This window comes from Ailuropoda melanoleuca, chromosome 10 (genome assembly GCF_002007445.2).
Source record: "Ailuropoda melanoleuca isolate Jingjing chromosome 10, ASM200744v2, whole genome shotgun sequence".
NCBI classification, from domain to species: domain Eukaryota; kingdom Metazoa; phylum Chordata; class Mammalia; order Carnivora; family Ursidae; genus Ailuropoda; species Ailuropoda melanoleuca.
The window spans coordinates 35026061-35051440 of NC_048227.1; the positions used below are offsets into that span (position 1 = coordinate 35026061).

The 25380-nt window shown below is 52.8% G+C and overlaps 1 protein-coding gene and 1 long non-coding RNA gene across 12 annotated transcripts; one reads left to right on the forward strand and one right to left on the reverse strand.

The window, feature by feature from the left end:
• CDIP1 (cell death inducing p53 target 1) lies at positions 1–24871 on the forward strand. 11 transcript variants are annotated; one of them, XM_019805274.2, is made up of 7 exons: positions 4–111; positions 11647–11763; positions 21460–21547; positions 21931–22032; positions 22167–22322; positions 23106–23379; positions 23514–24871. In XM_019805274.2, exons 4-7 carry the CDS (start codon positions 21948–21950, stop codon positions 23623–23625), a joined length of 627 nt encoding a protein of 208 aa, XP_019660833.1. In that variant the 5' UTR covers positions 4–111; positions 11647–11763; positions 21460–21547; positions 21931–21947; the 3' UTR covers positions 23626–24871. The 11 variants fall into 11 exon arrangements, with proteins under 11 accessions (XP_011229834.1, XP_019660833.1, XP_034526349.1 ...); XM_034670458.1 differs by having other exon boundaries at positions 21465–21547; XM_019805275.2 differs by lacking the exon at positions 11647–11763 and adding an exon at positions 3296–3455 and having other exon boundaries at positions 22–111.
• Positions 3375–13576, reverse strand: LOC117804180. Its single transcript, XR_004628512.1, has 3 exons — positions 13508–13576; positions 5109–5302; positions 3375–3507 (listed from the first exon to the last, which is right to left on the reverse strand). It is a non-coding gene; the product is annotated as an uncharacterized LOC117804180 (long non-coding RNA).
• Positions 24872–25380: the final 509 nt, after the last annotated feature.

Here is a 25380-nt window from a genome sequence, read left to right on the forward strand (position 1 = left end):
GCCCCTCGCCCTGCTCCAAAGCTTACCCGCCTCCTTCAGACAGACGCGCGACGGCGAGCTGCGGAGGCGGCTGTTCCTGCAGCTGTGGCCGCCGCGGGTGCCGCGGGGACGGTGAGTCGCCTGGGCCACTGGAGACAGTTTCCGGCGGAGCCCCCCGGGAGCAGGGCTGGGCGCGCGCAGCCCTCGGTGGGGAGGGGGATGACCTCGGACCGCTGAGCCCCCAGCCCCCGCCTGCGGCGTCTGCGCGGTGCATGTCGGGCACTGTGGTCTCCCCGACCCGTGGAGCGCGCCTTAGGCGCACGGACTGACTACATCTCCCAGAGGCCTTTGAGCGGGCGGGGGGGGCGGTGTGCGCGCAAAGCCCCGCGGGGCCGAGGGTCTTGTCCTCCCAGCGTCTGGACCCCGGCCTGTCTCGGCGTTCATTCAGCCTCGGGCGCCCGGCCTCCCGAGGTAAAGGGTCCCCGGGGGCGGCGCAGCGAGTCTGTCGCCTCCTCCCCGGGCACTGATGCGATCCAGAGCGGCCCTCGGGGTTTTGACGTCGCACCGTCGCTGGGTTGGCTGGCCACCCGCGGGGCTGCGGTTACAGTTTGGCCAGGCCCTGGCGGGCGCCGGGGTCAGTACCTTGGGGGTTGCCGGCCCGCTCCTCCGGGTCCCGCTTATCACACCTTCCACATCCCTGTAAGGAAGGGTGGGGAAATAGCTTCTCCTGCTTCCCGCGGCGGCTGGTTTCCTCGAGGAATGGGGGTCGGGAGGAGGGTCCCAGGGACAGAGGAGCCCCTGCAGAGCTCCTCGTTGACCTTGGCAGGCCCGAGGGGCCCGCGCGCCTCTCCCTCCCCCGCCGGTCCCAGCTGGCCGACGTCTGTAAATCTCTGCGCCCGCACTCGGCCCGCACGCGCCGGGGCTGGCGGGGAGGCAGTGACCTGGCCTGGCTTCGGGCCCAGCTTCCAGCGGTCGAGGACCTTGGTGTAGTTGAACCCATGGCGTCTTCGATCCTGGCTTTGGGCACTTGTGGTAGGTGTGCGTTTCTGTTTTTCTGCAAATGTTCCCAGGAGGCTTCTCAACAGGTGTCAGGTAAGGAGCTAGCGGCTCGGAATGTCTCCAGTGTGGATCTCAGATCCTCTGCCTCAGAATCACCAGGGCCTTTGCTAAAAGGGCTGATTCCTGGGCAGCTGCCCCCCCCCCCACGTTCTGATTCAGCAGTTATGGGATGTGGCCAGGACTGTATTTAATAAGCTCCCCAGATAATTCTTAGTCACATTTGGGGTTGAGAGCCTTTATCCTGAAGTGAGGAGGTTGGAGGTCCTGGGGCGTAGCATTTATTCTAGTTTTTATGTACACTGGGGCCTGCTGCTGGGCAGGCACTGCCTAGGCAAGTGTGACCTCTCTCCTTGGCACTTTGTTTCTTACCTCGGGGCTGACTTAAGAGTTGGGTGGGGAGAGGTGTGCGAACTCTGCCTTGTCCACAGCCCCACATTTAATTATAAAGAATTTTAAACATCCATAAAAGTTGAAGAAACTTTAGACTCAAATATCTATAGACCACCATCTAGAATGTGCAACATTTTATTGTATTTTGTCTCAAACCTCACGATCAGCAGTTCATCTTGTTTACGTGTGTCAAAGTGTAGACATCTGTCTATTTCCCTCCCAAATAATTAAACGTGCCTATAATTAAGTAGAGTCTTAGAATTTTTGCGTATTGTTTTTTAACCAGTAGAACACTGGGTGTTGAAGGGTCATCTCTGTCTCCTGTCCTGAGGAGCTGGACGAGTTTGGAGGTTTTTCCGTAGGTCAGGCCTTTGGAAGCAGGAAGGAACTTTACATGTGTTCTTACAGAGATTTGAAAACAGTAGGTCATGGCTCTAAAATCACTAAGAGCAGAAGCATGGAATGTGTGATGTGCAGTAATACTTCAGGGAACAAAAATGTTTTGGGGGGTGCTAATGAAATGTATCCTAGTAGTCAGATTGCCCCAGCAGGTCACGTTGACAGTAAATGATGTAAGTTGTCAGCCTGCATACTCTGTTGCTGCTATTCACAGTTTAAGTTTGCCTGGTTTGAACCTGCTAGTTCGGTTTGTTTTCTCAAGCTCCAGGGAACAGGGCTGCATAGCCCAGCTTTGAGTCCCTTGGGCTCAGGTACTGTGTTCTTTTTTTTTTTTTTTTTAAAGATTTTATTTATTCATTTGACAGAGATAGAGACAGCCAGAGAGAGGGAACACAAGCAGGGGGAGTGGGTGAGGAAGAAGCAGGCTCATAGCAGAGGAGCCTGATGTGGGGGCTCGATCCCATAACGCCGGGATCACGCCCTGAGCCGAAGGCAGACGCTTAACCGCTGTGCCACCCAGGCGCCCCTCAGGTACTGTGTTCTGTAGGCACAAACACCAACCCTTAATACGGTTCAGTTGTCTGAGAGGGAGAGGAGACAGGTCCTGTAGAAATTCATCTCCAGCTTCAGCAACACTACTCAACGGGCATGCACATCTGTTTATTCATGGAAGACACAGGGGAACGTGGTAGTTAGAATAATGGCACCTTATACTGACATCTCTGTCCTTCTATGAAGTAAAGCTGTCATGCTGGTGAGAAGGCAGCACGCTGGGGGAGCTCTGCAGATAACGTTGGCCCTTCGTGGGGAGGAGAGCCAGGCTCGCAGGAGTGCCACAAGGTTTATTAGGCCTCCACAAAGGGACTTGGAAGTGGAGTGTACAGAATGGGAATGTGCCAGTTTCTAGAACCCCACAGAGGGTTTCTGGCTCCTCATCTCTGCAGTCAGGACTCTCCCAGGCATGTCTCCCCAGGAGGTGGTAGAGGCTGCATCACAATTTGTGCGACAGAGGAGAGGGGGCGCTTGGCCTGGGCCTGTGGCAAAGCCTCTTCCCCCTGAGACGGCAGCCCACCCGGGGAGATGCAGGTCTGGTCGCTGTTGAGCCTGCAGACCAAGCACCTGTTCTGCTCTGTGAGTTACCAGGTTCTGGTGATAAAGGTGAGGTCCTGGGACCAATACTGTCTAGACTCAGACCATGTTGGAGGCACTTCTGTCGCTTCCAAGCTGTGTGGCAAGGCGTTTGCCCTCCCAGAGCCTCACTTGCTACATCTATGATAGGTGAAAAGCAACACCCAGGTGAGATGAAGACCTGTATCCGCTCATGTGGAAAGATTAGGATCCCCTAATGTTAGATGAGGTAAAACCAGCATAAAACCACGAAGCGCAGGGTAAGAAAGTCCAGTGACATTCTGATTGTTTCCATAAAAATGGTCGTGATGTGTTTGGTAATGTCGGATCCATTTTCCAGAAAACGTTTGTTCATCATCTTTTTGGTGCTTCTGATCTGTGGGTGCTTTGAGCTCCTTTGTGGTCTGGCCCCTGGGTGACCCTGCACCATCGATCTCACCACAAGGAGTTGTCATGAAGGTCCAGTAACAACGGGATGTGCTGGATACGTAATGTGTTCCGTAAGTGTTGGTTCAGTCTGAATTCGGTTCTATTCCAGTGTCTGTGTTTTCCCTTGAAGGAGAAACAGAGGAAGGCAGAAGTAGGTAGAAGGCGGGAGGGGTGTCCTGGGATGGGGTTTGAGAATTCCAATCCTTACTGTTATGGGAGGAGGTGAAACCTGTCCCGGTTCTAAGCAACATTAAGAGCAAGTCTTACAAGCTGGGGACGCAGCGGTGAAGGCAGTTGTGTTTGCAGGGGCTGCTCTTAGGAAGTGCTGCGGGCCCACCCTCACCTGGGCTTCGTCCTTGGGGGTCCTTGAAGCAGCCGGGGGCCACACAGGCATTGGTCTTGCGGCGGAGAAAACAGCCAGAGTTAGTGACTTACTGAAGATTGCCAGATATGGGCACAGCAGGGCTGGAGAGAGTGAGGCGGAGGAAAATGTGGGCTGTGCCAGCCCCATCGTGAGAAGTGCTCAATGGAGTTGACTGTGACTTTAAAAGAGGGTCTTCTTTCTGGATTTGGCCATAAACCAGGCACTTTCATCCAGAAGCCAGGGACTCCATCTCTGCTAAGGTTGTGTTTTGCCCCGCTGGCTGTGGGTGGTGGGCATTTGGGCAGGAAACAGCATGGGAAGCCTAGTTAAGCTAACTCCAACCCTCATGGACTCGCTTTTTCAACGCACTTGTGCCAGGGGCTAAGCAGGGCCTGCAGGGACACAAGTGGGAGACCTACCCCCCCCCACCAGTATTCTCTGGGTGGGAGATGAGTGAGGTGTGGAGGGAGTCATGGGGAAGGCTAGGGTTTGCTGGAAAGGCAGGGCTTGGAGCGCAGGGGGGAGGTGTGTGGAGGTGGAGGAAGGGTCCGTGGAAGGTTCTTTGGTAGGGGTGGGGTTTGGTTTGTTTGGAGAAGAGTGGATTACCGTCTGGGTGGCTGCAGTAGAGTATAGTAGAGAGATCTGGAACATGGGCCAAGTCTAGACTTTGGCCCTTAAACCTTGAGCAATAGATGAGAGTGGATCTGAGACCTTTTTGAACCATGGCATTGGCAGGACTTGCTGACAGGTCAAGGTTTAACGGCCAGAGAAAAGTCTGGAACACCTCTCAGACATCCATCTTAGTGCCTGGTGTACTGCTAATGGCACAGGGTCTATGGGATGGGGAAGAGCTCCTCCCCAGAGTACCAGCCAGGTTGCATTACTTATCTACCCAGACAGCCAGTGTTTGATGTGCTGCTTGGCGCTATGGAGACACTGGCCCCAAACCCCATCCCTGCCCTCCAGGAGCTGCCAGTCTGGCTTGGGGAGGCTGGGCCCTTGACCACAGTGTTCTTTTTTTTTTTTTTTTAAAGATTTTATTTATTTATTTGACAGAGATAGAGACAGCCAGCAAGAGAGGACACAAGCAGGGGGAGCGGGAGAGGAAGAAGCAGGCTCATAGCAGAGGAGCCTGATGTGGGGGCTCAATCCCATAACGCCGGGATCACGCCCTGAGCCGAAGGCAGACGCTTAACCGCTGTGCCACCCAGGCGCCCCTGACCACAGTGTTCTGTTTCCCCTCTGCTCACAGTGACTCTATTGTCCCAGACCAGGAATCCCTGCCCTCCTTCCTGCAGGGCCCACCCGGTGTACCTGAAGCCTCCCCAGCGCCTTGACCCACAGACGCCCCTTCTCTCACCTGAAGCACCTGCTGTCATGGGCTCTTGTTTTGGTTTTGCTGAGTATCTTTCGTAAATTCTTCTTACGTGTGAGCTGGCTTCCTAGCTCCTTGAGGGCAGGGGCCACAAAGTGAGTGCCCCGCATAGAGGGGCCCATGAAATGTTGGCTGAATTAAGGAGTCAGGAATCTGAAGGCTTTTCAAACAGGTAGTCACTTGAAAGAAAGAAAAAAATAAACTTGGATAGTGATGGCTCTGCTGAATAAAACTGGCTTTTCCTAGGCCTGGAAGAATTCTGTACTGCTCCAGGCGAGAAGGTCCCCTGTTACCACTTGTCAGCTCTTGGGCTCTGGGGCATTCTATACTGTCTGAGGCTTAGGCCTCAGTCTCTGTCCCTGTGTAGTCAGGCTCAGGTTACACGTATAGTTCTGTGTGCATTTACCTCCTTTATCTGGAGAGCGTATGGTCCATGGCATGACCCAATTCTCTGTGGCCCAAGTCAAACTGCCGAAGAAGAAACCATGCCTGATGGAGGTGGGGCCTGAGAACTGACGGTTCCCCAGCTCTAGCAGCCGCCTATTGGTATCAGGACTTTGGGGCCCACATTAGTACTCGAGGCATAGTGCAGGAAGTGGAGAGCCGAGGGACAACAGGACAGTCTGATTTCCTGAGCCATCTCACTTGGAGTAAAGTGGACATCCTTTAGTGGCCTGAGGATCTGGCCTCCCTCCCCTCAAGAGCCAGCCCCTCTTCCCTTAGCTCCTCCCACTCTCCTTGCACCCATGCCACCCAGCCCCCAGCTCCCAGCCCCCAGGGTTGTGCAGGCACACTCCAGGCCTCTGCACTTTTTCTGCCTGGATCTTCTTTCCCCAGCTGTGCACATGGCCTGTCCCATCTTGGCCCTAATGATCCTCATTCTGAGAAACCCTCCCTGTTGAAAATGGCATCCCTGCAGCACTCCCTTCCCTGCTCATCGTTCCTCCATGGCATGCGTCACTGTCTGACAGACTATATACTTCACCTCTTTCTGTGTTCTAACCCCTCGCCCCCAAACCCCTCGCAGATGTAAGCTCCATTAAGATAGGTTTTTCCCCCCCTTCAGGGCCTAAGTAGTGCCTGGCTCAGAGCGTGGGCTGGGTTTTTATGTGTTGAATGAAATTGCGTCCTGTGCCTGCGTTTCAGCTGTCCTGGCTTTGGGAAGGCTGGTGAAGGCCTGAAGGGTGGGGAGCAGAAAATACATGTGCTCTGGTGCTCCCCCGAGCACAGGAGAATACAGTTGAGTTCCCAAGTGAACATTCAGTGGCTAGGGTCTAAAGTCAGCTGGTAGAGCAGACACCTCATGGTCCACCTGCCCTGTAAAGTCTTTTGAGTTGCCTGTGAGCTCAGAGGTGGGCTGGAACTGGGCCCCTGAGTTCCATTCCCCTCCCAAGCCCTGCCCTCACCAAGGGAAAAGCCAGGGGCTGGTAGGCTCACTTCAGTTGTTTCTCTTGTTTTGTTCTGGCCACAGTGAAATCCACGTAAATTCATGCGGTGGAATTCCAGTATGCAAAGCCCTTTGTTGGGAGTGTGAGATCCTGCTTGAGTATAGTTCGGAGAACGTGTGAGAAAAGAGACAGAGCCGAGACCGGGTGCGTCTAGTGCGCCTGGGGCATGAGTCAGGGTTCCTCCCCGAGCAGCTGGGCCTGGCTTCTGTCAGAGAGCAGCCAGGGGGTGGGTGCCGCTTGTCTTGCCCACCGCCGTCTCCAGCACCCTGCCTCTGCTGGGGGTTCAGTAAATGTTTGAAGAGTCATGAATGTCAGCTGAGACTGCGGACTTCGTGATCTCTAATGACATTTCTGCCGGAAAGGTGGTCTCTAAGTGTATGAATCATGGAGAAATTGCACGTGGCCATAAATAAGGCAACCCCAGATATACCTTGAGCTCCCGTTTTCCCAAGGAGAAGATCCAAAATAGTTCTTCTGTCCCAGCTGGCATGAGTAAACTCTCTGGGTCAGATGTCCATTTATAGTGACAGGAATTTAAACTTCCATATACTGCGTTGTGCAATGTAATGTAAGCTACTGATTGATTTGTTCCTCACTCGTATGTCCCAGAGCACTTCTGTTCCCACTCTTCCCTTTCTTGGACTTGATGTTGTGGTCACAGACGCCGGCCCCACGTGCTCGGTGGCACAGCTTGTCTGAGTGCCCCCGGCCACCAGGACGCTTCCACTGGAGAGCATAGCCCCGGAATGTTCTCTCATCTCAGGTTTTTTCTGTTGGTCCTGCAGCTTCTGACTGTGTTGTCTATGGCAACATCCAGCCACTGCAGTGGGCTCAGGAACAGTGACTAATCTGCGACATGTCTCCTGGTTTTGGCTTTTTTCTTTTGGCTGATGCCATCCAGGTGACTTTTAGAAGCCTGTCATGCTGGCACCAGTGAGGTTGCTGCAACTCCTGTTCTCCATCCAGCTGTTTTTTGTTTAAACTGACTGGGAGGACGCCCTGTAACATGAAGGATGTAAATGATGTACAGATACTTCTTCACCGTTGGACCAGGCCCGGATGTTGGCTGAGCTCCCCTCCTGGGCCAGCAATGGTGCTACAGGGTTTGAGTCTGAAATAAGATTCTTCCAACTGGGTGTCCATGACCATAGTGGTCAAGTGGCTTGGTTGCACGTAGGGCCTCGTGCTTTTACCTGGGTCAGAATGGTGTATCTTGATCTCAGATAACTGATTAAAATGGAGTCGAGTCAAAGACTGCTTTGGGTCAGCTCAGTGGAGGCAAAGGTTAAGGATTTTTTTCTTTTCAGGGCTTCATTTTGATTGCCTAAGTGATGGTTTTTTTAGACTTATCCTGCTTCTAAAATTAGTTGGGCTTTCAGTTCCCAAGCCCTGTCTGCCCAACAGGTGCAGATGACTTGTTTCTTCTCTAGTGGCTGCAGCTGTATCTGTTTTCCTCCCTCTGCTGCTCATTCTCCTCCTGTCTGCACTTCTTCCTCCTGTGTCCAGCTCTGGAAGGCACTTCTGAAGGCAGAGGAGGTGTTGGACCACAGCTTGGAGGCCTGGGCTTCACTCCCAGCAGCTGCCCCAGCCAGCGGCCCTGCCCCGGGCACAGCTCCGTTGCCTGGTCAGTCTCTGTTTCATGTGTGTCTGCTGGGCTTTTCTTACCTGCCCTCCTCTGCCAAGTGACTTCATGCTGGCTGTCCAGGCAGGGTCTCCGAGGCTAGAACTACCTTGGATGGTCTTTATGTTCCAGCTTTACAGATCTAGACCCTCAATGTTACTGGAGTACTGTGAGGCAGCCTGGTTTAGAGAGTGGACTCGTGCTACCAGACAGATAGGACACCAATATAAAGACCGTAACCCCACTTTCGGAGAGAAAACTGGCAAATAGCCAGCCCCTGGGTTTGCTTCTTGGACTATTGCTTTTCCCAGAGATTATAGTCAGAGGCACCTTTCTGGACTGAGAAGGAATACACATAAATTTAACACAATTATAATGAGCCTTTTTTCGGAAAGAACCAAGGAGCTGCCCATCCTAGAAAAACTAGAAAGTACACATAACAGCTTCTGTATGTGTATTTGTATATAAACAGATGATCCAAAATCTTAACACCCAGAGAAAACAATTAACATCTGGTGTGTAATACGTATGTAAATATGTACTTTTAAAGTAGGATCCCTCTACATACTGGTTTTAGAATACAATTACATTATGTAGGTAAACCAGATGGGTAACCAGTCCCTTTGGTGGAACACAGACATGGGTACGTGCAGACATTTGCCTGTGAATCTTTGCTCACATGCCCACTTCGCTCTAGGACAGATGTGTCGAAATGGAATTAATGAGTCAAACAGAATGTACAGACAGCAGAATTGTCCTCCAGAGGAGCGGTACTGACCTGCTCTGCTGTGGTCTGGTGCTGTTGACACTCGTGCAATCAGAGTGGTTTGCCAGGACTTTGACAAGAATTCAGCATGATGTAAATTGTTCAATAATGATTGTTGTCATCATCACAGTTCCTAGAAATCTTACTACCTTTTAGTTTAGAACCATTCCTTGAGTCCTGTCTGCCTTTTGATTTTGTTTCTAAGAGCAACCAGTGTATTTTCTCTCTCTTTTTAAATTGTATGCTTCCTTTCTCATGCTCTGCTTGCGGCTCCATAAATAGCAGTGATACAAGCAAGAATTTGTGTTTATTGAACACTGTGTGACAGGCTCTGAGCTGTGTGGTCTTCACACACAACCCTGCTTAGGCTTCATCACGCCTCTGGAAAGCTGGGGAGCCAGATGGCTGGCGTGGGATCGAGCGCCTGGGCACCTGCAGGTGAGGATTCTGTCCTGTCAGCTTGCGCTGTGAACCCAGGGCTCAAGCCTCCTCTAGGGGCCATGGGCTTGGGCTGGTGTAGTAGCTTCTTGGAGCCCTAATACCGATCAGGGAGGAGCATGCAGGCGGGGTGGGATGAGAGAGGCAGATGAGAAAACCAGATCTGCTTTCTGGTCCTTTCTGTGTCTTAACTTTAGCTTGTTTTGAAGTATTTAGAATTCCCATGGCATCAGATAAGCCCGTCTTCACGTGTAAAAATAAACGGTTCATAGCCACCAGTGATGCTATCTGAGGGAGGGATTGCCTCTTCCGTCCTGCCTCCCATCAGTAAGAACAATGGAAAATGGACCGCAGGCAGGATTTCCCAGGCCCTCCAGGGCTGGAACTTGGCACTCCAAGGGCCTGCTCAGCGAACCCGTGTGGAGGCAGCAGCGTCAGCTAGAGAAAGCCAAGTCAGTGGGAAGTCTGTAATAGGAGCCTTTCAGTTGTGGACCACTTGTTGACATACCTTCAGCCTAACTGCACTGCATATTTCTAATGATGCTCACATTCCTTCTTTGTTAATAATTTGGAAATTTAGCAATCACAAGTAAATTTTGGCTATAGTATGGTTGAGAATTACTGGAAAACTAGCGTTTCCGTTTTCTCTTTGATTACTGGAGTTAGGTTTGGCTGTATTTACTAGGAAGCCCAAAGTTACCAACTAAAATAAGTCTCTTTCCTTCTCACATAGAAGATATGGGAAGTGGTCCCTTTGGTTCTGGCATGGTGTCTCCGTGGTTCTGCCGGGGCCTGGGCACCTTCTGCTGTCCTCAGTATGGCTTCCATGTCCAAGGTCACCTCATGGTCAAGCATGGCTGCGGGAGCTGTCACATCCGTATTCCAGGCAGCAGACAGGAGGGCAGGAGGACACCTTCTTATGAGTCCTTACAGCACTCTGCTTATGACTCACTGGCCAGAGCTTAGTCATGTGGTCACAGGTGACTGCAGGAAGGGCTGGGAGTGTCTTAGTCAAGACCCTGTTGTCCTGAATAAAAACAGAGTGTGGTGCTCCAGGTAGGGAAACTGAGGTTCAGAGAAATTCAGTAACTCGTCCAGGGTCATACAGTCTGTCATGGTGGGCAGGATGCCCATGAACCCTGTATTCTCAAACTTTATTGCTGGTCATCAAGAAAGGAAGTTGACGGCTTTGTGTCTGAAGACTGAGTGGTTGGGGAAGGGGGCACCACTCAGGTGAGTGGGCTGGGAAAGAGGAGTGCTGGGGCACTGCTGTGGGGGGCTGTGGGCTTCCTGGCCTGTGATCCTCATCCTGCCTTTTGGCCCAGGTTCCCTGTGGGGGTCCACAGTCTATGTGCTCTGGCGGAGCAGCCCTTGTGGCCGGGTGCCTCTGAAGCAGTTGGGAAGCTTGAACATGGGCTCCAGTCTGTGACCTGATCACCCTCATACCCGCTCTCGGGGGCAGCCTCCTTCCTTCAGTCTTTGACTCACCATCCAGCCGCTCTTCAGATCCCGTCCTTGGCCTGATGGTCTCATTAACTCCACCTCCTCCTGGCTTGCTTGGAGAGACATTCCCTGATCCCCAGATCATGTCCAGTTTTCCTGTGCTTTCAGAGTCCCCTTGACTTTTTTGCACACCACCGGTCACACTTTGTCATTATGTTTGGCATTTTTGGTGTGCTGATTTAATACCTGTCTTCCCCCACTTGATTTTAAGGTTCTGGAAGGCAGGGACCGTCCTCTCACTTCCTGCCATGCTACACAACTACCATCATGAAGAGACAGGCGGTTATTCCCAGAAGACGCACTGTCCCACCCTCCAAGGGCCTCTGTGAAGTGGCCACCACACGGACTGTTCTTAAACCTGCCCCTGGGGACTTGGGAGAACAGGACAGTACGTGGTGTTGCCCAGGGAGTCATTGGCCATCCCTGGCAACTAAGTCCCCCAGTCAGCGACACCTTGTGTTGCCTGGTCCTTACATGGCTTCTGCACATCTGTGTGTCCGTTCTCACATGGCCCCTGGGGTGGGCAGGTGGGGTACAGATGATGCAGTCACCTGTGGGCCAGACCTCCTGTGAAGGGACTGAGCAGGGGCCAAGTGGGCTCTGCTTCCCCCCTCCTCTGGGTGGCCGAGAGGACCCAAGAGGTCGTTTGGCTTTTACTCTGGGCCTCCAACCCTTCTTGACCAGTGGGTGCCTATCTGTTGTTCAGCATATGGGAGGCTGGAGGCAATGTAGAAAGCTGTTTTTCAGGTTCCCCAACAAATCCCGAAGTCCTGCTTCTGGCCAGACACCTGGAACCTGCATCCTGGGGACTGAGGAGCCCCCCTGAGGCCAGCTGGCATCCTAGCCACTATGGCTGCTGGGAAGGTGAGTTCCTTTGGAGAGGGGCACCAGGAAAGGTGATCCTGCAGTTGCTGCTGCCTGGCCAGAACCCTGCCGCCAGGGTCTCAGGTAGACATCCAGAGTCTCCGGGCAGAGTGCCCCTGCTGGGCCATTACTGCCTGTGAGGTTGCTGGAAAGCAGAGATGGCCCCTTAGAAGGATTGCTAGTATCTCTTCAGGAGTCCCACAGAGCAGGTGGCCTTAGCTTGGCTGTGTCACGGATGAACTCTCCTGGGCTGGGCCACTCAGGTGGGTTTTGATTCCAAGTCCCCCTGGATTCTGTGAGGAGCACACACCAGGGCCCCCACAGTTGTGGGGGCAGAAGCTGCCGTGGCAGAGGCCTTGGTGCCTGTTTTGTTTTCCTTCGTGTTGGAAGTTGTTCACAATAAATGGCGGTATTAGCAAGTGCCATTGTTCCGTGTTCTTGTGTGCTGGGTCCGAAGCCGCTCCTCTGGGTATTTTGCACACAGTTTATTCTAAACCTTGCTCCCACCCCTGGAGGTAGGCATGATTACCCCTGGTTACAGATGAGGAAATCTGAGGCTCAGCGAGGTCACACGGCTACAAAGTGGTGAGCCGGGTCTGAGCTGGTCCACTGCTTCCTTTCAGGCCAGGCACGCCGCAGCCTGGGTGGGGCTGCGGTGCAGGAGCAGCAGGCTCAGAGGCTCAACAGGGTGGGCCGCTCTGGGTCTCTGTGGCAGCCGAGCCCCTCGTGGTCTGCGGGGCTTCCTCTAGCACAGCAGTACCGGAAAGGTGACAGGTGCCGTTTCCTGGGGTCTTCCAGGGGGCTGAAGGTTAGGACTCTTTATGGCAATGCTAAGATGTGGAAAGAGTGCCGTTCTCACGGTGTTGGCCTCCACATCTGTGGCGCAGAAGCAGCGAGGAGTGAACTGCTGTCTGACTCAAGGCAGAGGCACCAACCTGGGCTCGTCGTTGTTAGGATGATGCTCACCACACCCACAGGTCTCGTTTTTTAAAAAACAGTAAAAACGACTTACTGTATTAAATCATCTTGACCCTCGAGTGCACATCTCTACTATTCTGTGTGATGAAACATGAGACTTCCATCACGCACACATGGGGTATGACCGATGCCTCAGGGAAAGCACATGCACAGTGGTTTGAATTGTGAGCTGAACTAGCTATCTCATGGAGCTCCAGGTTTACTTGAACAACTGACACACAAACTGTGGTTATTCACACTTGGGGATTTAGTGGACATTCTCTTGAAAATGGACAGTGAACCCACTACTTCAGGGAAAACAGCTGACCTTTGTTTTTGTAAATGTCACCAGTGATAAATTGGTTAATCTACTTGTGGCCAATGATAAAATTTGAATTTTCAAGTGAAAGTTAGAATTTTGGAAAACTTGTATCTGCCACTGTGAGCTTGACAGCTTCCCAATAGTTAAAGACTTTTCTGATGAGATTGGTGGTGATACTAGCCATGTGATTTGAGTGGGGGGAATATTATGTAAGACACATCGGCACTGTTCTGTCTTCATAATAGGGGCTCATATTGTGAACCGATGTTTTCCGGATGACCCGTGCGTGCTGTTAGAAACCATGCATGTGTAAAAGCCATTCGAAATGCAGGGTAGACCGATGAACTGTAACGTAACAGGAGAAAGAATTCATTAAGCATTCAGATTCCATATCGCAGCTAACCTTTGAGACACTACCCCGGTCAGGTTTGGGTGTGGTATGGAAGAATGTCCACAGTTACGTACCTGAAGAGACTCTTCAAATGCCTCTCCCATTTCCAGCTGCTTATCTTTGGGAAGCTGGGTTTTCTTCACGTACTTCAACCAAAACAACGTAGCACAACATACTGGGTGGAGGAGCAGACAGGAGAATCCAGCAGACTTCCCGTAAGCCAGAAATTAAAAAGGGTTGCAGAAATGGAAAACAATGCCAGCTGTCTCATTATTACAGTTGTTTTGGAAGGTAGTTATTTTAACTATTCATGCTGACATGTAATGAGTTTTTTGATGTTTCTTAATGAATTAATAATACTTTTAAAAAGTCCTTATCTTTTATTTCTAATATGGTATTGATAGATAGAACCCACAAAAACAAACCCTTTTTAGAATACTCAGTAATGAAGTGTAAAGGCGTCGCGAGACCCAAAACACTGGGAGCTGCTGCTCTAGCAGATTCGTGTGAGAAAGTCCTCTTTCCAAGCACTGCCCTCACTGCCCTGTGCCTCCACCTCTGCCTGGTCCCCTGGTGCCCTTCTCAGTCCTCCAGGAGCGCCCACTCGTGTACAGATGAGGCTTAGCATCAGAACGTCCCTCCCTGCCCTCCTGGTGTGAGCTTCCTCCAAAAAGAGAGTGTCGGTATGTGTCCCTGGCAGGTCCTGTGTGGTGCAGCGGAGACCGTGGGGGCAGGGTGGGTATCCCTTGGCGGTGTGCAGGACCGTTCAGACTGCAGGAATGGGTTTACAGCTGTGGTTGCAGCCGGGGAGGAATATCTCCTGCTGGCCTGCACCCAGGCCCTCCCCGCTCCCATGGGCAGCCTGCCTGGGCCACTGTAGGCTGCTGCCAGCTGGCCCAGCTTTGGATCAACAGCAGCTCTCTGCAATGAATGATGAGTAGTTGGGAGCTGAGCAGAATGCCAGGGCCTTTCCCAGGGCCCCGAAGTCTTTGCTTTGAATTCCTCTCTGGGATGTGGGGGGACCCAGAGGAGAGCTGCTGAGCTCGGTGCACCAGATGGAGACTCCAAGCCTTCTCTCTCTCACCAGGGATAGAAGCTGCCCATCACAGCTCTGTCCTAAAATTGTCTTCTTTTCAAAATTTTAGTTATGCAAATAACACACAGATACCTTTTTGTTTAAAATATGTGTAAGTCTGTGTAATGATAGAAAGCCTCACCTCTCTTGACCTTTGGCTGCCAGACTTTCAACCCCAGAGACAATGACCTTGGTCTGCGGTGTTTCTTCCCCATCTCTCATTTATAACCATACACACACACACAGAACTGTCCACACTTGGGTGGGTTCTGCTTTTGGGGGGATGTAATTATAATTCACATGCCATATAATCCACCGTTTTAAAGTGCACAGTTCAGTGGCTTTAGTATGTTTGAAGAGCTGTGCTGGCATCACCACTGTCTAATTCCAGAGCCTTGTCATCCCCCCAGTAGACCTGTGTTTGGACCTGAAAGTGCTCTGCTCCCCTACACAGTGAGTCTGCCAGGTACTGGGCACGTGTCGTCACTGCTCTGCACTCAGCCTGGCCAGGAGGCAGGGGTTCTAGTCCCAGGAAGACTGAAGCTCAGGGAGGGTCCATGACTCTCCCAAGGCCACCGGCTTGAAGCCCAGGGCTGTCTGACTCCAGAGCGCCACACTCTCCATGTGTGCCCTGTGTTTTCCCATTAACTGACAACGGACATGGAGCAAATCCCTACCCTTCTGTGAATGGGAGAAGGGGGTGGGTTCTTGCCTTCCTGACCCCACATTGGAACATTGTGTTCTGTCCTTGGAGCTCTCGTCCTCAGTAGCTACTTAGACTATTGTGTTGGGTGCAGACAGGGCCTGGGCTGGGTGGGATGGGAGGAGGGGTGGGACATAAGGCAGTTTTGCTTGTTTCATGGCCCCAAACCCTAAAACCCATAGCAGGCACCTCAGGACATCATTTCCTTCCTCACATCTGGGGAAACTCAGCTTTCCCACCAGTTTATCAGAGGGGAAGCAAGGGGTGTTCCTTGGGCGTGAGGCCTTGTTCTCTGTGACATGGCTGAGGGTGGGACCGGGTTTCCAACACTGAGGTGCAGAGTAGAAGTTTCTATTCTGCAGTGGACCTGCACTGAGTGCCGAGCAGCGCCAGGCTCCAGGGCCTGCTGGTCCAGCAGGTGGGCAAAGGAGGCGAGCTGTGGGCGGCTTTGTGGAAAAGGGCCTGGCTCTATGTCTGGCACAACTGTGTCCTGCCCCCAGCGGCCCCAGCATCTGCCGTTCTTGGGAAAGTGAGATGAGCTCGCAACAGTGGGTCCACAGACAGATGTGAAGACAGGCTTCATCTCGTTTTAGGGGGACTTGATAATTCCATTCTACATAAAACTATGTGGTTGCTAGGCTGTGTTTGTTATGGGCGCAGGGGCCAGATTGGGCCTCAGGCGGCCCCATTGTCTCCCAGAGGGCTAAGGAGCATGTGCAGGCCTGCCCTTACCTCTCTCTTGCCAGAGACCACTCAAGACACTCTCTCCTGGGCATACCACCACCGCTGCTGGGGCTCCCCTAAGTCTGTCCCCAGACCCCTGGGGCCTTACTGTTCCCTATGGCAGGCTATGGCCCTTTCCATCCTAAGGGTTTTCTTGCTGATCTCCTGGAAACAGGCCAGTATTAACAGCATGGAGAGGCTGCAGGCACAGGGTATCTTTTGGACGCCACAGCACCTTCTCAAGAATCTCGAGCCTTCTAATTTATCAGCCACCTGGCCCATGCTGACTCCCTGCCCTGGCAAGGGTTAGGACCATGACTGGCAGGCTAGCCTCATCCTGAAAATGCACTCAAGGGGACACTGATCTCTGTCATCTAGTACTCTACCCTCTGCTCTGCACACATTTCCAAATACTGCTTAGTTTCAACCTAGACTTCCAACCTCTGGAAAGCAGCTGTCTCCCAAGGGCCAGTGGCTTCTAAAGTAGGAGCCATTGGCACTGGGCCAGTGGCATGTCACTTTTATCCAGGACTAAGTGGGAAATTCCTCAGCATCCCCAAAACTGTGCTGAAAAACTGGTAAACGGGAATTTAAAGCTCAAAGAGAAACCGATGAAAACACCTAAAATGCTGACTGTGAGGCCGTGTGACCCTGGGTGTGACGTGAGCTGTGTTCGCCTCTAAAGTGGAGAGATGTTGGTAGGGCTGCCCCGAAGGGCTGAGGAGGACAGCTGAGCACCTGTAGCAAGCACCCTGGGGTGTCAGGATTACTGCTTCTCTAGTGCATACTCAGTACCATCTCTTGGACTTCTGCAGTCCTGTGAGGCATGGAAGATCCATGTCCCTGGAACACACTGCCCTCATGGCCTGCATGGGGTCAGTGTCTAAGAGAACTTCATTTACGATTCTTCCTTCTTGGGGCACCTGGGTGGCTCAGTCGGTTGGGCATCTGCCTTCAGCTTGGGTTGTGATCTTGGGGTCCTGGGATCGAGCACCTGTGTCGGGCTCTCTGCTCAGCGGGGAGTCTGCTTCTCCCTCTGTGCTCTCCCTCTTCAATAAAATCTTTTAAAAAACCAATCTTGTGTAATGTGCTGCGGCTCACTGAGAGCACCTCTGCTTCCGTGTGGAATGGAGCCCACGCCCTGCTGTTCTGGGTGCCCCCTCTCTGCGCCCTCACACCTCTGTGCCGCTGGGGTCAGCACCTCGTTGGCTGGCCAGCTGCTGAGCGGTCAGCTGGATCTCCAGTTCTGAGAACCAGCAGTGGCAACACCTTTTCATCCACGGAATCCAGAGGGTGCAGAGCGATGTACAGAGCCTACAGTCCTCTGGGCCCCAGGGTAGCCCCTGTTCCGTGCGATAGACTTGGGAGGGTTTTCAGGCAATTCTGTTTCTTCACAGTTCATATCTAAGAGGTCGGAACGGGAGGCTGAGAGGCCTGTTTTGGGTTTCTGGGGCTTGCATGCTGCCTTCACTGAGCTCCCAGGACTATAGGCCTCCCTCTTCTCTGTGGGGAACTGCAGACCTCGGGGGCTTGGGTCTTGCAGCCCCTTCCGTAGCCTCCAGTAACCGACGCTCCAGCGCCAGCGCAACGTCAAAGTTGCCAGGGTGGGATCTAAGAGTCCACACTGGCATCTGTAGCGTAATTTGAGCAGTGTACATTTTTACTGGAAAACCGTTTTGCTTTTGGACATGTGATTTTTTAATTTTTAAGATTTTATTTATTTGAGAGAGAGAGGACACAGCAGGGGAAGCAGCAGGCAGAGGGAGAAGCAGACTCCCCGCTGAGCAGGGAGCCCGGTGCAGTACTCGATCCCAGAACCCTGGGATTATGACCTGAGCTGAAGGCAGACGCCTCACCAACCGAGCCACCCAGGTGCCCTGACGTGTGATTTTTTTTTTTTTTTAAGATCATAGCATTTTTACAGTTTTTGTTGCACCTTAGACAACATAGTTTTGTGGCATGCCTGTTTTTATATTGGGAGGCACTGGGAGTTGAATTCCAGGAAAGTTCACAATTCATTCTTTAGAAACCCCTCTCCTTCATTTTCTTTTCTAAGATTTTATTTGAGAGAGTGAGCAAGAGAGAGCACAAACTGGGGGGAGAGGCAGACAGAAAAGCAGACACCCTGCTGAGCAGGGAGCCCGAAGACATGGGGCTTGATCCCAGGACCCTGGGATCATGACCTGAGCTGAAGGCCGACGCCCAGCCAACTGAGCCACCCTGGTGCCCCAGTCTCTCTCCTTCATACTGAAGGTCCTGCCCCCAGTCTCTGCCACAGTTGACAGCTCCAGAAGGTAGCTGGAGGGTGGGTGTGGAGGGGAGGGGAGGGGAGACAGAGGAGCAACAGCCATGCTGGCCGAGGGACAGTGTGGAAGAGAGTGGTGGTCCAGTCAGTGGGTGGCATCCATGTGGTGCACAGCAGTGCCTGCCCCTGGTACAGAGGGTGGCTCAGAGTTGGGTGGATACCATGGAACGGCTTTGTCCTGTGTGCCAGGCTTGTACCATCATTATGATGGCAGAATTCCAGAAGTAGAATCATGTGCTCTAGGAAACTATGGAGCTAGATGTGATGTTGATGAAAAGGTTAGAGGGTGGCGCAAGTGTTGTGTGTCCTCTGGACACAGAGGGACCGGGAGGACCCAGGCTAATTCCTCTCTCCTAGCACCGGAAAATGCTCCAGTGACTCACCAAGCGCAGTGCACCTTTTCTTCCTGGCCGGATTCCTGGTGAGCTGGGGCTGTGAGATAGTGGTGCCAGCCAGCGGCATCCCAGATGCTGGAAGCGTAGGAGTTGGTGACAGGTGCTGGCCCACATTTAAGACACTCGGTGGGATATGAAGCACGACAAGCCTCTCTTTCTGCCATCAGGAGGGCGCCTGGTGGACTGGCAAGGATCTCCAGGCCCAGCACACACAGCCAGTCCTGCCTGGAAGGGGACTTTGTGTGATGCCCTTAGGGGCTCTGTGGCTTCCCTTTCTTGATCATGCACAATTGAAATTCATCTGTGGGCAGGGGTGGGTGGGAAAGTCATGCAGAGCCCTAGACTCAGCTCTACCTCATATGCCACATGACCTTGGTAAGTCCCATCTTTCTTGGCTTCCATGTCTTTGAAGGATTATTTTAAGTAGCAACTCAGAAGAGCAGGTCATAATATATACAAGCACTCGGGAAGATATTCTGCTTCATGGTGGCCAAAGAAATAAGTAACCGAGTGTCACTTTAATGTTACAAATTAGTGATACAACAGTAGTGTCCAAAGTTTGTACTGTAAATTGCCGCCATCCTTCCCAACGGCACAAAATGGTTATACCCTTTGACCTAATAATTTCACTTCTGGCAAGTTTAACCAAAGAAAATGATCCAAGAAAGGGAAAGAGCATTAGCCAGAGGCTTTCCCTGTTTTTTATGACAGTAACAAGTAGCATTCTAAATGCCTTAATAATGGCTGGTCAGGTAAAAAGTGATGGGCCCATTTTAGGGAATATTAAAATTGATGGTCATGGGGTCTTGCAAGATGGACAAAATATATAGGACATGATGTTAAAACCGTCAAAACAGCAAGTGTATAAAAATATACGTGACTGCATACAGACGGGCAGGGACATGCAGGGAGACTAGCTGCATTAAGGTGGCGAGATTGGGCAATTTTATTGTTTTTTAATAAGTTTTATTGACATATAATTATCTACCATATGATTTTCTCATTTAAAGTGTGCAATTCGCTGGTTTTTAATATATTCACAGAACTGTGCAACCATCATTATAGCCAGTTTTGCCACATTTTCACCACGCTAGAAGGAAACCCCGTATTCATCACTCTCTGTTCGCCCCCACCCCCCAGGCCCATGACAACCACGAGTATGCTTTCTGTCTCTGCATTTGTCTGTTCTGGGCGCCTCGTGGAAGGAGTCGCACCGTGTCTGGTCTCTCTCACCGAGCGTCATGCTTTCCAGGTTCATCCGGGCCGTAGCAAGCTCATTCCTTGTCACGGCTGGGTACGTGTCCACTGGAGGCGCACAGCTAGAGTTTATCTATTTGCCAGTGGTTGGACACCTCAGTTGTTTACACTTTTTGGCTACTGTGAATAATGACGCTGTGAACATTCATGTACAAATTCTTGTGTGGTTTTCAGTTCTCTTGGGTGCGCACCTAGGAGTGGAATGACTGCGTCATGTGGTAACTGTGTGCTACCACGGGACGGCCGTTGCGCCATTTCACACGCGCCCCAGCCCCCAGCAGTGTGAGGACTCCAGTTTCTCTGCATAATACTGGTTCCTTTCTCACTGTAGCCATTCTTGTGCTGGTGCCTCATTGTAGTTTTGATTTGCATTTCCTTTAGGCTAAGTGTTCAGCTTTTCAGGTGCTTATTGAGCATTTGTTTTTATCTTTGGAGAAATGTGTATTCAGATCTTTGCTGCTTTTTAATTGGGTTGTCTTTTTGTTAATGAGCTAGAGTTCTTCATATAGATATTTTAAATACAAGTCTTTTAGCAGATCTGAAAAAAATTTTTTCTGTTGTTCTGTGAGCTGTCTTTCCACTTTCTTGATGGTGCCCTTTGAAGCCCAAGTTTTTGTTGTTGTTGTTTGTTTTAAAGATTTTATTTATTTGATAGAGAGTGAGCAAGAGAGCAGAGGGAGAGGAAGCAGTCTCCCTGCTCAGCAGGGAACCCAATGTGGGTTCATCCTAGGATCCTGGGATCATGACCTGAGCTGAAGGCAGATGCTCAACCAGCTGAGCCACCCAGGTGCCCCAAAGCCCAAGTTTTTAATTTTACTGATACCCAGTTTATCTTTTTTTTGTTGTTGTTGCTTGGACTTGGTCTCTTGGGCCCTGCCATTGATCTGTGACCTTTAATAAACTTACTGACTCCAGGCTCCTTCTGCCCTGGTGGGGTTCTAAACTTCCCGCTGGCAGGGTTCTTGGACAGAGCTGCACTGGGAGAGCTGCTGCCACTGTGTGTCTCTTTGTACTGTTGAGAATTTTTTCTAGTTCATATTATTTTGTTAAAAATATTAACTGAGCTTCACCTCAAAATGCTACTAATTTCTAACCTTCTATGCTGAATAGAGGGAAAGGAAGTGCCTTGCTAAGGGAGACAGGATGCTGACCCAAAGCAGGAAGGCCCCGTGGTTTCCTGCTTCTGCCCCAGGGCCCAACAGCAGGTGCTCAGTGAGCCTTGGGAGGGAAAGAGATGAGGGAAGTGTTTCACTCTGCATCTTCCTTCCCACCCCATCCTCCACAAAAATGGGGGGGGGGCAGGGGTCCCTTGTATGCAGCTGGCTCTAAGAGCTGCTGGGGTGGGGAGAACGCCTGTTCTCCTTTCTTCCTGCATTGGGTGCGTGTCTGTGGGAGCTGGTATGAGCCTGGAGTGGACAGGACCTGCAGCTGTGAGAGGGGAAGGAGAGTTAAAGAGTCGGTGGACAAGCGGGTTGCTGCTGTGCTGGTGGGAGCCAGCTGAATGTGGTAGGGTGTGTGGCTGCAGCTCTTGCCCTAGTGCTGAGGCTCTGCCTGTGATTCTCCCCCAGAACAGCTCCCAGAGCCCTGCGTGTCTGCTCAGGCCGGCAGCGGAAGGAGCCTCTCCTGACTTTCCCTTCTGAGTACCTGGGATTTGAGGTAAAAAGTCTCCCAGATCCTCTCCCACAAGCACGGTGCTCTGGTACCAAGGCAGTCTGCTGCCCTGGGCGGGAGGGTCTGCCTCACCAGCTTCTGTCATCGCAGGGCACCCTTGCCTTCTGGCTTTGACACAGGAAGCAGGGATGATGGTGGATGGTGGTGGCTCTGAGCCCGGTTATCCTTGGTGATGGTGGGGCATCTCCAAGGCCTAGAGGGAGCCCAGTGACTTTAAACTGCTCTATTGAAGGAATCCACCCCAGTCCATGAGCCCTGTTCCCCACCCAGAGCACAGAGATTGACGTGGAGGAGTGAAAGGCCACCTGAGCTGCTGGGGCTCAGAGGACTGTCAGACCCGTGCCTGATGTCCCCGGCTTTCCTTCCAGGTCCAGAAGCAGCAAAGATGTCCAACGAGCCGCCCCCTCCTTATCCTGGAGGCCCCACAGCCCCCCTTCTGGAAGAGAAGAGTGGAGCCCCACCTACCCCAGGTAGGGTTCAGCGCTCCTGATGGTCCTGTCCCTTGCCTGTCCCAGCTCCTAGAAGCTGGTACCTGGAGCACCCCTCCCACTGACCCTGAAGCCACTGCCCTCTGAGCTCCCTCTCCTTGCCCTTCTCTATCCAGGCCGCACCTCCCCAGCTGTGATGCAGCCCCCTCCGGGCATGTCGATGCCCCCCGCAGACATTGGTCCCCCACCCTATGAGCCACCGGGTCACCCAATGCCTCAGCCTGGCTTCATCCCCCCGCATATGAATGCAGATGGCACCTACATGCCTCCAGGTAAGTAGGAAAGGGGAGCCCAGGGGCCTGCCCAGTCCAGCATCCAGCATGTTATCTGGGCTGCCATCCAGCCTTTGCTGCAGGTAGGTGGTCTTCCTGCCCAGTGTTTTCTCAGGGCTGGGGGGCACTGATTGTGTGGATAGAGAACATGGGAGAGTATCCTAGAGTAAAGCACTGCTGTGCAGGTACTGTGGGCAAGCCACATGAACCCTGGGCCCTGCCGGGAGGAGGGCTAGCTCCTGGGAAAGCCCCTCAGGCACAGTGGCAGGTGCTGACTCGAAGGTGCTGTGGGGGCCTCTCCCTGCCAGGGTCCTGAATCCATGGGGAGGCCTGGGCTCCTGCTCACCCAGCATTCTTCAGGACTCCTCAGGCCAAAGAAAGGCCCAGGGCTCTTGAATGGGTGGCCCCAGGTGAGGTGGGCCAGTCCCTGGTTATTTCAGTGCAGGATCTGACACCGATGGGGCCAAGATCCCTGTGACCACGAGAGGGCTGGGCTGGTGAGTGGCAAGGCTCTCCCTCCTGTGGTTGAGGTCCCCTGCGTATCAGAGGCAAGGGGCAAACACATCAAGCTGAGATTGAGGAGAAATTAGGCCTTCTTCCTAGCTCCGCCACGTCTGGCTGGGCCAAGTAGCTTTTCTGTTTTCGTCCTCACAGGGCTGGGAGAATGGCCCAGGGCCCAGGGCCCAGTTCTGGAGGCCTCCCTTGTGTCCTGGGTGCTGGGGGCCACATGGCGCAGGTATCAAGCTGTAACCCGTCTTTACTCTGTCTTCTGTGCCGTTCCAGGTTTCTACCCTCCTCCAGGCCCCCACCCACCTATGGGCTACTATCCGCCAGGGCCCTACCCGCCGGGGCCCTACCCTGGCCCTGGGGGCCACACTGCCACAGTCCTAGTTCCTTCAGGGGCTGCCACCACAGTGACAGTACTGCAGGGAGAGATCTTCGAGGGCGCCCCTGTACAGACAGTGTGTCCCCACTGCCAGCAGGCCATCACCACCAAGATCTCCTATGAGATTGGCCTGATGAACTTCGTGCTGGGTTTCTTCTGCTGCTTCATGGGGTAGGTGGTGTGGGCACTTGGCTGGTGCGGGCTGTGCCCACCTGCTGCCGAGCTGGAGTAGGCCCAGCTGGAGTAGGCCCGTGCCTTCAGTGCCTTCTCTTACGACCTCCCCGTCTTCCCTGTCTCTGATTCAGGTGTGATCTGGGCTGCTGCTTGATCCCTTGCCTCATCAACGACTTCAAGGATGTGACGCACACGTGCCCCAGCTGCAAAGCCTACATCTACACGTACAAGCGCCTGTGTTAACGGAGCCAGGACTGGACTCCCTGCTGTCAGTCTGGCCCTCTGTGCTTTTGCTCCCCTCGCTCAGTGGCTCGCTTCCCTGCTCCCACTTGGGGATGGAAGCCATTCCACCAGTCCCCTGGAAGTCTTGTCCTCTTTGGCTTGCCCTTCCCTGAGCATCTGACTCTTCCGGCAAAAACTTTGTTGGATTTGAGGCCAAGGGCCAGCAAGTGGCATGGGGATAGCACTGAGCCTGCGTGTTGCTGGTTTGCTTGATGTTTGTGATCAGGAAGAGAAGCTGGGAAGGGTCTCCTCGCATGGTCTCCTTGCTGGGGTCTCATTCCTCCATTTCTGTACACAGTATAGATTTGGTCCTAACTCTCCCTGAGACCAAAAGCAGCCAGAGCAGACCTGGGGCCTGCAGTGGGGCTGTACCTGTAGCCATAGTTATTTCTGATCTCCTGGGCCGAGAGTGGGGGAGTGGACCCAAGCAGGACAGGGTCCCAAGGCCTAGCTTTGTTTCTGGGGTGCCAGAGGCATGATGATTGGAAGGATGACTTTGGCCCTTAGAACTCTTAACACCCTGTCCAAGTCCCCAGGAGTTCCCTGGGATAAGGCAGAGAGGTCAGCACACCTGCAGGTTATGGGGTGAATGGTTAGGCCCCAGCTTGCCAAGAAGGGACTCGCCTTTGGCCCCCACCCAGCTCCCTTTCTGGCCACCCCTCTACAGATCCCCATCTTTGCTAGGGCCAGAAGGAATGCCCAGGAGTCTAACCCATCTGTCCATACCATATCTTTGCTGTATATCAGTAAGACCTTTGCCCAGTGGCTGGTGTGTCCCAACTAGGACTGGAGATGACAGAGAGAAGGGGCTACCTTGCAAGCACACTCAGATTTGTAGTGCACTCTCCATGGATCCTCTTCCCAGTAAATGCTGGGCCCTAGGCCCTGGATGACTTGCTGTCACTGTGCTTGTTTCAACAGCAGGTACTGCAGCAGGAGCAGCTGTGGCACTGGACTGGGACAGGCCGGGGACAAGGAAGGAGCAGCCCCAAGTGGCGGAAGTGCCCTGGTGGACACCTGCCCTGGGCCTGAGCCCACACTGTATTTCCTGAATGGTTTGTCTGTGAACTTGCTCATGTGGACCGCTATATCCTGCTGCCACCCCTCTCCTGGTCTCGCACTGCCACTGCATGGCCTCCTGTCACTGTGAATCATGGCTGGTCTCAGTTTGTAGTTTCTCATTAAATTGGCCCTTTCACTCCCCTGCCCTGGGCCTCTGCTCTCTTGCCTGGATTCCTTCTTTGAGGGAAAGAGGGTGGGGGCTAGAAGTCGTCTAAGGGCAGGGACTTCAATCCTCAGGGTCTTCGTGCTTCTGCTGCACTGACTGCCCAGGGATGACACTAAGTATCTGGTTAAACCACACCCAAACTGGGTGTGGACAATCCCTGGGGTTCAAGCTGTGACTGGGCTGGGGTAGGAACTGGCTTCACTGCGCTCGAAAGGCACCTTCCTATCTCTTGACACTGGTTTCACCCATCTTCATGCTACGGCATCTCCCCACACGGTCTGCAGGCTGGAGCCCCCTGGCTTGAGCTCAGGGTCATCCCACCCTGCAGGCAAATACCGTTGCTCCTTTAAGCAAGACAGAGTCACTGGGACTGAGGCTTTTGGTCTGAAGGCTAATGGGCAGCTAATCAGCCCCCAGGTTCTGAGTCAGCTCCACCCCAACCCCTCATCTGAACTGTGAAAATGGGTAGGCTTGGTCAGTAGTTGAAG

Excerpts from the sequence above, each read along its gene's own strand:
- CDIP1 (XM_011231532.3), top strand. The coding sequence starts at position 21,948 with ATGTCCAACGAGCCGCCCCCTCCTTATCCTGGAGGCCCCACAGCCCCC. Across the intron at positions 22,323-23,105 it reads TGGCACCTACATGCCTCCAG|GTTTCTACCCTCCTCCAGGC; the intron begins GTAAGTAGGAAA and ends GTGCCGTTCCAG. Across the intron at positions 23,380-23,513 it reads TTCTTCTGCTGCTTCATGGG|GTGTGATCTGGGCTGCTGCT; the intron begins GTAGGTGGTGTG and ends TCTCTGATTCAG.